The sequence below is a fragment of the Typopeltis vanoorti genome, chromosome 6, assembly GCF_054136105.1.
Source record: "Typopeltis vanoorti isolate ZY-2024b chromosome 6, IOZ_Tvanoo_1.0, whole genome shotgun sequence".
In the NCBI taxonomy this organism is placed as follows: domain Eukaryota; kingdom Metazoa; phylum Arthropoda; class Arachnida; order Uropygi; family Thelyphonidae; genus Typopeltis; species Typopeltis vanoorti.
Genome location: NC_143554.1, coordinates 129,659,033 through 129,671,636, shown reverse-complemented (window position 1 = coordinate 129,671,636; position 12,604 = coordinate 129,659,033). Strand labels below are relative to the sequence as shown.

The 12,604-nt window shown below is 36.3% G+C and overlaps 1 protein-coding gene across 1 annotated transcript; it reads right to left on the bottom strand.

Moving 5' to 3' along the window:
- Positions 1–3,712: 3,712 nt before the first annotated feature.
- On the bottom strand, positions 3,713–11,842 carry LOC150105939 (uncharacterized). The gene is made up of 2 exons (XM_090393705.1): positions 11,167–11,842; positions 3,713–4,212 (listed from the first exon to the last, which is right to left on the bottom strand). The coding sequence occupies exons 1-2, from the start codon at positions 11,791–11,793 to the stop codon at positions 3,901–3,903; spliced, it is 939 nt and encodes a 312-aa protein (XP_090249831.1). The 5' UTR covers positions 11,794–11,842; the 3' UTR covers positions 3,713–3,900.
- Between the last annotated feature and the right edge of the window lie 762 nt (positions 11,843–12,604).

The following is a 12,604-nucleotide window of genomic DNA, read 5'->3' as shown; positions in this document are numbered from 1 at the left end:
GGGGTATTTTGCAGATCTTATTGAGAATCACTACAGGGAAGGGATAATGGCGCTGGAATAAATGTATTAGTTTTAAGGGAGATAATTATGTTGAAAAATGAAAATTATTTTGAAATTATAAATTCGTTTTTTTCATTGTTAGGCCGAGAACTTTTCAGACCACCCTCGTCTCAGAGCCTTGTCTCTCTATCTTCCTACGTTCTATTTTTTCGAGATCTCTCTCTCTCTCTCTCTCTCCACTTCAATGCACGTTCATCCACCATCCATCAAAGATGAGAGTCTCACTCCCTCGAAAGTAGTGGAATGTGTTATTAATGAACAACCTCTTTCCTACCTGACGACAACCAATCAGTTTCTTGGTGGACACCAATATGTTATTCTAATCATTTTAACTATCCTTCGACACAAGGCATGCAAAAATACAAAACTTATTTCATTCTCTTATATATCGTAATGACCCATTTCTTTTAGAATTGATATACAGGGTGATGAAAATTAAAGTATCCCTGTTTAGGGCCTTGTGATCCAGTCATTCAAATGATCCAAGTTTGTGCAGGAATGCATCGTGCTTTATTCGGAAGTAATATCCCAGAAAAAAAAGTAGTTCCTATGACAACCATTTTACCTAGAAATTCATTGAGAAATTCTGTGAATTTCTGAATTGCAACCGATCATGAGTTTCTTCCTATACCATATTTTTAAGGCCTCATTTATGGACTGTTACAATTATTTTTTCTTCTATGACCCTATACTCTACAGTCTATAGTAATCTTTAGGATTTGTGAAAAGAAAGTCAAATTCATGTCTGGTTCCGAAAAAAATGTTTGAAACTAATAGGATACTCCCATTTTTTTATAAACATTTCAAGTTCTTCAAGTGGATGCAAATTTTTAAGGAGAGACCGCTGTTTAGTAAGAATAAGAATAATGAGAATACTATAGAATGTAAGTAGTAAAATAATTTAAAAATAAGGATAACACTAGAATAAGAAAGGATTTAGGACCAAGAATAAAGCCGGCTAAGAAAAATTTGGCATTAAGATGGGCCAAAGGACTTCTTACATCCATTTGGATAGAGGTCGGTATCTACCAATAACAGCCTTTGCTGGTTCCTATGCAAGGTCTCATTTAGAATACTTTATTTAATTTTGGAGTCCCAATCTTATAAAGGATATTGTTGGAGAACCTTCCAAGGAAGGGAAATAATTCAAGTGAATGTCTGGAAAGAAAAGGCAATTCTTTCTAAAGACAGGTAGAGTTAAGACTTCGATTTTGGTGGTAGCAAGCATTAGAGATAAGTCGAATAATCGCTGAAGATTCATGTGCCGTGACCCAGTTTTGAACTAATCAATAGTTGCTGGTAGCTATACTTAAAATTTCTCGCGTTGAAAAAAAGATGGTAAGCAGATTACTTGACAGAAGCAGAAAGGAATTCTACAGAACGTAGACGTTCTATAGATCCTGAACGATTCTATAGATCGTTCAGGAATGCCTTGTCATGTTATCAAGATCAGAAGAAATCACACACACACACACACACACATACACACACTTACACGTTACACTTATAGGATATTAGATTTCAATTTACGACGAATTGCTTAATGACTTTTCAGGAACCACGTGAAATCCTAGGTACTAATGGCTTACTAATATAATGCCTGTTATCCGATCCTTCTCATGCATAGCCCATATACACACCGGCCACGGAAATAGAAACGTTTATTTAATACTGTGTTGAACCTCCTTTAACCCTAATTACAGTATATACGCGAATTGGCATAGATTGTATCCACGTCTGCAACATACCAAGCGTTCACCTTCTTCCACACATTCTCAATACGGTTCGGATCCGGGCTTTCTGATGAACAGGGAAGTGGACGTCCATGAAACAACCGTCACCTAAAAAAGTCAACATTGCAGGATCGACTTGATCGGCAACACTGTTGAAGTAACCCTTCGAGGACACCCGACCTTCCAGCAATATCAGGGGGGGATTCATTCCGTGCCAAGAGAATATGCCCCACACCATGGCACCACCTCCAGGACTTTAGCTGTGCTTACAAGGAAAGCTGGGCTCATTGCTTCATGGGGGCTCCTCCAATCTCTCTGCCTACCGTCGGTACAGAACAAGTTCTACCATGACTTTTCGGACCACATGACAGTTTTCAAGTCTTCTATTGTTCACTGACGTATTCCTGACACCATTGTCGATGAACTTTCTGGTTTTTCGCAAAGCAGTCGGTTTCGTATAGATATGCGACTGCCAATACCGATCCTCTTCTCTCTGTGCATACTTTGCTGCGATATGGATTGGGAATTGCACACATATTTGACATGCGGCATGTCAAATATGTGTGCAAGATGCTAAAAATATAATATTTGCATTTGATTTTTGCAATATTCGCTGTGTATGTTTTGTATTGAACATAAATACAATAAATATTATAATAATATATGTCTATATTACAAATTTTTTCGAGGGGGCTTGAAATATTTTAATTTTCCCAAAGGGGATCCTGACATCCAGAAGTTTGGGAAGCACTGCTGTAGTGGTTCTCAGTAAGATCTTCAAAATATCCCTCTACGGGCTGCAATCACCTCTTGATTCAAAGAAAAACGCTGACCAGCGAGGAAGAGTTTTAGTTTTGGGAAGAGATAGAAGTCATAAGGAGCCAAATCTGGGGAATAGGGTGGATGTTCCAACAATTCATAGTGCAAATCCCTCAATTTTCCTATTGCCAAAACACCTTTGTGGGCATGTGCATTGTCGTAATGAAAGATTTTTTTTCTTCTACAAACCGGGCCTATACTCACGAATTCTTTTCGTCTAGTTTGGTTAAAAGATCGGAGTAATATTCCCCGGTTATTGTTTTATCCTTTTCAAGATAATTAATAAACAAAATGCCTTTAGCATCCCAAAACACCGATGTCATGACCTTTCCTGCTGATGGAACCGACTTTGTCTTCTTCGGCGCTGAACAACCGGCTTCTGTCTACTGTTTTGACTGCTGTTTGGATTCTGGTGGATAATGATGACTCCAAGTCTCATCCAAGTCTCATCGACGAACAATATAAATTTTATTCTTGTTAAAACGCTCCAAGCAGTGTTCAGAGATTTTCCTGGGAGTGTGTTTTTGATCTACTGTGAGCAAGCGCGGCACTCATCTATGTATCTTGCGTGTTCTTTTGAAATGCCTACAGTCTCAGCAATTTCACGCACTTTGACTCGCCTATCATTCAATAACATATCGTGCACTTGATCAATGATTTCTGGTGGTGTTATACTGTTTGGACGTCTTTCTCATATATCATCTTCAAGGCTGGTACGACCACGTTTAAACTCGGCAGCCCATTTCTTAATTGTCGAAAACGAAGGAAAAGAGTACCCATAAACATTTATGAACTTCGAATGTATTTTTTTGGCGTTAAACCTTCTTTTACAAAGAATTTTATAACCGCACGATACTAAATTTCATCCATTTCAAGGGATACAGACAAGACTTTTGTTTTAGACATCTGTCTGAAACAAACTGCTTGATAGAATGACTTGCAATTTCACATGATTGTTTATGAGATATGTACTAACTTAGAAAAAAAAATCTTGCCGATTGTGTTGCCATCTATGGTCGAGACCGAGAATCTTTCAGACCACCCTCGTATATATGGTGGTATATTATTGCGCGTGAATGAGAGGAATATGAGAGAAAATATCAGAAACACATTAATGACTTTATTAAATTTTCTGATTTTTTCATAACAAAATGACATTTTGTTAACTATAGATTGATTGTTATTTTTTAATGCAAATTAAACAATTGATTTAATATTAAAATCATTTACAGTTTATTTTAACTCACATATAGATTTGGCTTATAAGTATTTAATCATCATACTCATTTTAATTAACGTCACACTTCTTTATTTTAACCCAAATCCCTGCAATGACATTTATGTCCAATTTAGGGTTAACATCAATGCCAAATTCTGAGCTACGGAAATGAAACTGGTTTAATCTTTCTTCAAATTCTCCTTGGTCGAAGAAATTAAACTGAATTAAATTCCACGTTCCTTTGACTCGCATCAGCATTTGGTCTTTATCTTTGCAGTATTCTATAATTTCCTTCCAAAACACATCGTTAAGATATCTTGGTTGGTCAGTGTCATCCATGAAAAATATGAAGGCTCCTAATTTCATGTTGTTGAAGACTTCCTGAAATGTAACAAAACAAATATTTGTATCCTGCAAATTCTGAAGCTTGTTTATAATTATTATATACAAAGATTCGACAAAACCAGCTAAACTCTGCTAAATATTTCTTATGACAAACATTAACAGAAACTTTTGTCTAGATACCAAACATGAAGTTCATCAAGCCGGTTCAGGCCACCTTCAATAAGCGGGGAGATGGTCTCACATTCTGCTCCATAGCATGTGGAACGAAAACCGGAAGATCTTTCAATTACTACAATGAAAGCAGTATTTAGCGATCGAATTTTAATACCTTTATTACAATGTCACGTTGATCAAAATTTTTTGTGATCGAAAGATTTTGTCAGAAGCTCAAAATACACCGCCCATCTAGAGTTAATGACTACCATGAACATTGAATGCGTAAGTGGACTCCACATTATTACTTTCGATTACAATGTAAGGAATATAAACTAAGAATATTAATAACAGCTTGAAAAGAAAAAAAGTCACTCATTCCCAAAACGTACTTGTGTTTTCTGGTTTCTCATTATATATGGTCATTGAATGAAACGTTCGTTTTCTCTCTCTCTCTCTCTCTCTCTCTCTCTCTCTCTCTCTCGAACTCATGGTCCATTTGTAGACCCCACTGTCAATTCTGAATATTATAAAGGAGTGTGGGAACGTTTGCATACACTTTGATCTGAAGATGACGTTTTAGAAAAAGTTCGGGTTTGAAGTTAAACCTTTTCTGCTAATTTCGGGTAGGAAGTTGGTCATATTATGCTCCATTCCTTTTGCCTGTCTGTTCCCTGATTTTGTTTTCTAATAAATCATAAATGGGTTGCATCAGGAATCAGTGCTGTCCACTGAATGGATTCCATGTTGTTGTGTTATAATCATGTATTTAGAATCTTTGCTTTGTACCATGGATCGTCGGTGTTGTGTTGAAAGATAAATGGCCTTGTCCAGGTAACTTCTACCATATAGCAAGGAATAATTATTGAAAACATAACACAAGGATCAAATCTAAAAAAAAAAAAAAAAAACCAGAATATCTGTACTAAAATATACTTTTAGTATAGATATTCTTATTCTTCTTGTTTTAGGCTTCATCTTGTTGCATCTACAATACTTCGGTGCAGGCAGTCTACCCATCGCTTTCTGACCTACCAACTGGTCTCTTCTTATTTCGTGGTTTCTGAGTTTCCAGTCTCTTGCTAGTCTGATTATTCATTTTGGATTAGCATGCTGATTTCATTCTAATCTTCTCTTTTTTATCTATGCGTTTACTGGTTGTAGTTGACATTATTCATAAACCTTTTCATTCTTTACTCCAACAAATTGTTTTTCTTAATGTTTTCATTTCACATGCCGTATCTATATTGTTGTGTTTTGAGGTTTCTATTTTTTTTTTAACTTGCATTTGTCAATATTATTACATTTGTATTATTTTATTTGGCATGGTGTCTATATACAGGGTGTTCGGGATAAATTTGACATATTTATAATTAATTATATTTTTCCGTAAGTTACATGTATTAACACACACTTCTCTTCGTTTAAAAGTTTGGACCCTTCTTCATTCATATACAAGATGTCAGAAAGGATGGATAGCTGGAACCCACCTGAATCATGGAAGAGAATAACTTGTATCATGATGATTCGTGCCCGCCATCAAAATAAGGATATTACGACTGCTGCCCAGTGCTCCCTGAATACAGTAAAAACAATCAGGCATGAACTAGAGACTTGCAATGGTGACTACGAGGATGTAGCAAGAAGAAAGATCCCTAGCAGACGATCTGATTGCGTTCGTACAGCAGAATTCCTCGCAAATCTGCAGGAACAGGTGTTGAAGAACCCTGGCATTGGAATTCGGGCTTTGTTCGTGGAGTTGCTAACTGTAGTCAAGCCCTGGATAACAAGGGTAGCCAATGGTAGGCCGTATGTATGGCAGCAGGATTCGGCCCCTTGCCACACCTCTAGGAAAAGTCAAAAATGGTTGTCTGAAAATTTCTACGACTTCACCAGTCCAAATGTTTGGCCTCCAAACTCCCCAGACCTTAACCCCATGGATTATTTTGTATGGGGCGCAGTTGAAAAAGACACCAATCGCACTTCCAGTAATACAAAAGCCCAGTTAATGGATAAAATTAAAACAGTTTTTGCGGCCCTTCCCAGGGAGACTGTAGCATCAGCTTGTTCGAGGTTCCGAAGCAGAATTGAAGCTGTGATCGATGCTAATGGTGGTTATTTTGAGTAAATCTTGTTGATAGTATTGTAATTAACTCTGCCTGTAATGTTTTTTTGTCAATTCATTAAATTTAATAGATACAAAGAAGATTTTCTTTTTCCTTACGAAACTGTCAAATTTATCCCGAACACCCTGTATATATATAGACACTATATATATATAGACACTATATAGCCTCGACTATATAGCCGAGATATTAGAGCTGTTGCACAAATTGAATAAGAATTCAGCAATTGGGACTGATGGGATATCAGCACTTGTGCTAAAATAGTATTCAGCTGAACTGGCCATTCCTTTGACCAGGATGTTTAATAGGAGTCTCAGAACAAGGAAGATTCGCAGGAATGTAAGGAATGTATGGTAATTCCATTGCATAAAGGTGGTGTAAAGACCGATGTATCCAATTACCGATCAAATTCTTCACTACCAGGAGTGGTGGTGAAAATTTTGGAAATATTGGTTAGGGTCAGCATTCAGAAATGGGTGGGCAGTGAATTGCTACTTTGCAATGAACAACATGGGTTTATTAAGGAAAGGTCATGTTTTAGCAAATTGCTCATATTCTATAACAATGTTACCATTGAACTAGATAAGAGGAATGGATACACCATTCTACTTTTGGATTTTGCTAAGGATTTTGACAGAATACGGCATGACAGACTGCTGCATAAATTGGAGAAAATGTGTTTTGGTTATACAATGTTAGCATGGATAAGAGGATGGCTGACTGACAGATATCAAAAAGTGGTATTCGGGGAATCTGTGTCTGCAAGGTTTAAGGTAACAAGTGGTGTACCACAAGGATCAGTGCTTGGTCCACTGATATTCGATCTGTACATTAGTTATATTGGGAAGGATTTGACAAGCGATATATACAGCTACTTGCTGATAATGCAAAGATAGGTAGGGTAATCAGGAATGCTGCTGATATGCAGACTTTACAGAATTGATTTGAATAGGCTAGAATTGTGGAATGGGAAAATGGGTGTCAGTTCAATGTCAGTAAATGTAAAGTCATTCACTTCGGCATGATTACCTATCCAATGTCGTATTATATTGGTGGGATTAGGCTAGAAGAAACTGATGAGGCTAGGGATCTTGGAGTGTTAATAGATAGGAAGTTGAAGTTTCGTGGCCATGCGGCAAAGATTGCAATACAACTCAAAAGATAATCGCAATGCTAAAACGAACGTTCACATGCAAAAATAAGGATGTTATTTTGCCTCTTTACAAGGACTTCATAAGACCTCACTTAAACTATTGGGCGCATGTCTAGTCTCCTGGTTTCCGTTGTGATTCTGATATATTGGAGAGAGTACATAAGAGAGTGTTAAAAATTATATCAGGATTGTGGATTACTGATTATGAAGACAGATTGAGAATTTGTAGACTACAGACACTAGCAAACAGGAGAAAGAGAGGTGATATGGTTGAGACTTAAAAACTTCTGAAAGAGTCATACAGGATTTCAATTGATGGAATTTTTCAATTTATGGAGGGTGGGTAAAGGACGAGAGGGCATCCTTGGAAACTAAGAATGAAGGCCGCCAAGGAGGGTGTGACGGCTGGATTTTTCACTCAGAGGGTGGTGCGTGATTGGAATGGATTGCCATTGGATGTTGTGAGTGCAAGCAGCGTGAATGAATTCAAGAATAAGTATGATATCTGATGCACTCCCTCCAAAAGAGATCTCCAATGAGTCCCTGATTCATTGGAGATCTCTTTCATAATAATAATAATAATAATAATAATAATAATAATAATAATAATAATAATAATAATAATAATAATAATAATATTGATAGGACTACTAATTTATTATTATTATTACTTTATTCACATAATTGACACGATATACAGTCAAAACAAGATATCATTTAAACAACAATTTGACTGGTCATACAGAACACAGATTCTACCCAAGAATTTAAGAATAATCTGTTACGTAGCGTCGTAAAATATGGACTGTTACAAGTAATGGTGTTTTTTGGGTCATATGGGGTTATCACTTCCTTGATGTAAATTGCTGTAAATAGTTGTATAGGTTCTTTGTATCAAGTGCACCAATAATTATTGGGATTACTTTAGTGTGCTTAAGCCACAGCCGTCCAACCTCGATTGCCAAATCTCAATATTTAATAATTTTTTCCAGTTCTTTGTTGTTAATGTTGTTATCACTGTATACTGCGATATCGATAATTCAAACCTGTCGATGTTCGATATTTGTGATGTCAGGTTCTATTGTGTTCCCGGTGCCGATCAGTTTGTATTCGAAAGTCTCAGAGAATTTTTGTTGTTTCATTTTCCAATACCGACTCGATTTTATGTTGCCACCAGTTATAAGTAGTAGGAAAGTTATATTTTTTGCATACATGCCAATGAATTATTTTGGCCACTTGGCAGTATTTATAGTCAGTTTGAACTATCTTGCCGCAGGCACTGATTAGATGTTCTACAGTCTCATCTTCGTGATCGCATAATCTGCATTTACTGTTATTATTGATGTTCAAACTTTTTGCATTCATTGCATCAATTTGTAATGCCTGTTTGTAAATTTGTAAAGCTGCTAGAATTATTATTATTATTATTATTATTATTATTATTATTATTATTATTATTATTATTATTATACAGGTATCTCCAAGGAGTAATAGATTCATCGCATATCTATCATACCTCTTTTTGAACTCATTGACAGACGATGCACTCACTACCGAATCGAGCAACGCATTCCACGTCTTTTACCACCCTTCAACCAAAAATTCAAGCCATCAGCCCTAGTTAACCACACTCTTACTACATTTGTAGGGATCATCTCTGGTTCTTCCACCATTATTCGACTCTTAAATATTTCCGCTGCATCATTCTTAAGTTACTAACACCGTTTAGTAATTTAAATGTTTCTATCATATCCCCCTCGTCTCCGTCTATCAACCAATATCTTCAACCCACAAACTCTTAATATATGAATGTAGGGAGCATTCCTTACACCACTCACTAACTTGGTCACTCGCCTCTGAATCTTTTCTACCACTTCCTCATCTTCAAGGAATCCAGTTACCCGACCTGAGCACAGTAATTCAAATGTGGAAGTATCAACGAATTTTAAAGAGGAATAATAACTTCGTTAATTCTGCATGTTAGTGTGTTTTTCAATAGAAAAGTAATCCTACGAGCTATCCTATACACCTCAGCAATATGCCCTCTGAACTTCATCTCTCTCTCTCTCTCTCTCTCTCTCTCTCTCTCTCTCTCTCTCTTTCTCTCTCTAACAACGTCCCCAAGTCCCTAGCCTAATCAATCTCTTGGACTACAGTTTCATCAGTGCGGTGGAAAAGATTACGCAGCTTGCAATCTTCTAATCGGAAAATGCATAAATTTAAAATTTTCCACATTAAACTGGTATCCTTTATCTCTTGTCCATACATCCAGCTTATTTAAATTATCCTTCAAGATCTCTGCATCAGCTTGATTAATTATTATGCTGCCCAACTTTGCTTCAAAAAACAACTGAATATCTCTCCTGAAACATTTCCTGTATCATTTATTATAAATTAAAGAATAATTATCCAAACACAGTGCCTTGCTGTACACCACTTGTCACCTGCTTCAACCTGGACTCTGCTCCTCCTTACACTACTTTTTCTACCACATTCTTTGAACCTCCTTAATGCAAATGAACTATTTGCCTTGCTTCCACTTCCTAGCGATTTTACCAGTGCTCATGCTTAAGTTAAACAACAAATATGTGACAATGCAATCCCTTAGCACACTCATGTAATACCCGAGCTGATATCCCATCCAAACCTACAGCAGTATTTCTATTTAAGTATTTAAATTCTGCAGTATCCTAAGTACCTCTGATTCATTAACTTCAATCCTCATATCAGTTACTTCTACATAAGACAAAAATATCCTCATTCGGTTGAGACTTTTGGAAAGTGGTCACTCAGTAACTCTACTATTAAATCTGACTCAGTCATTCGATATCATCAGCACCCACTAAAGTTTATCCTTCCTTTTACTTGCCACGTAGCGAAAGAATTCTTCGGAATTATCCTTACTTTGGTAAAAGTTTAGAATCAAAATCGTTTAATTGAACTTGCCGAAGGAAAACAAAAATCAATATTTTAAGACTAAAAGCTGATTTGACTAACAAAGAAACAAATAAAACAAAAATAAACAAATGACAAATGAAGTTTAACATACTAACAGTTGTTTCAGAGGTCACATGTTTCCTGGCTAAAATGTATAAATTTAGTAACTCATAAATGAACAATGAGTCTCCATGGATGAGTTGGTATCAATATATCTGGTTGCAAATCTTCTAGCACGCGAGAACCATTATAAAATGCTTTTAAACGGAAACTGAGTTAGACAGTGCATCCAGGAGAAAGGGTTTTTTCATCCCGCAACCACACGCCGGCAGTAGAACACCCACCCACACAATGTATTCAATTATTATTAGTTTCTTTCCTAGGTACTAGTGCAGTATCTCTTAGGAGTTCTTTATTAATTAATTTTTATCAGTATTCATTGGCAATTCTATATAAAAAGTTAGGCAAATTATTATTTAAACAATTATAATTATTTAAATTATAATGGGAAGCAGGCTTATATTAACTCTTTTGGTACTGGATTCATAAGTCCCAGCCAAGAAAAGAAATGGAAAAACAGAGCTAGCGAAAAGTATTAACTTGATACTGAAAGCATCTCACCTTTAAAAATATTTTCAATTTTCTGTCATCCTTGGAGATAGAAGACAGCGTTTTGACCAGAAATATCGCGTCTGCGTCACTGACAGTTCTCTTCATGTCATCAGACCAATCCTCCAGGAGATTGAAATCACAAAAAGTTGAAGACACTCTCGATAATTCTAACCCTAACTCTTCCTGTATTACTCTATTTAAAAGGCGATTAAAAGTGTCCTTCCATACGCTTCTCTTATCTACTCCTGTAATGCTGATGGCCACAGTACTGAGCTCACTGTAGAATCCTTTCATGGCCCGCAAAAAGCCAATTATATCGCATCCAGCACCTGATCCAAGAGAACAGATTTTCAATTTCTGGTTGAGTTTAACGGCCTCAAACCATTGTTTTACGCGAGGGGCATCTTTTAAACGATCTGCTGTGAACTGTTCTACTGCGCAAGAGTAGATGGGTAAGTAGTACGACGCCATATAAATAAAACGTCCTGCGATTATGAGTTGCTCATCTCGGTCGAATTCTTCTAAATGAAATTCATTCTCACTGACGTTTAACGAGAATGTCAGTGCATTGGTTGCTCTTTGAGGCTCAATATTCATTACGATTGGGATTTTCTCTCCATCCCCAGTTGCTGACATGGCTGCACAACGTTACAGATCCTCAATGATTTACTTATAAAGCGAAAAGAGAAATACAGCAAAACCTAGAATAATAAGGATATACTTGGTTAGCGTGCTTTTTATAGTGCTCAGCTGATATGTTTATCAGATCAAAAAAGCGTGGCGCGAATCATTACAGAACACGTCATGAAAGAGGAAACATTACACGTGCACTGACTGATACATAAATTAAATAGGAATATGCACTTATTAAGAATATAATAAATAATGATTTCATATAAGTGAATATTATGTCTTGGGCCAGCTACGAGTATCCCTGATTGGCTATCGCTGGAGATTGAACTGCCCACTCAGTCTCCAAAATCCAGATAGGGCTAAAAGGCCTCGTCCACTCCTTATAAGAGAAAAGGAGTTAGACGATTTATTTATTTACAAGTATGCAGATTCTTTATATGATATTCCAGAAATTATAAAAAGCTTCAATATAGAAAACTCAGCAGATCTTAAACTGAAAAATTGGTGCTACTTAGGGTAAAAATAAAATAAAAAAACTAAAATCCACGTCACTACAAATATTTTCAAATGATTTTACTTAGGCTTGTAAAGGGGATTTCTATGCAGGAAAACTTTTCTAATCACCCCTCTGATTATTTATTTTTATTTAATTACTAAACATTTGACTGCCACTATGCTAAAAATGAACTGATTTGTTGCGCGCGTATTAGTAGCGATTGAAATGTGATTTTACTGAAAAATTAGTTTACTTTATGCAAAGAAGATTTATTTATTCATGCCTTGTGTTTCTTCCTGATGGATTGAATGAGTTTAT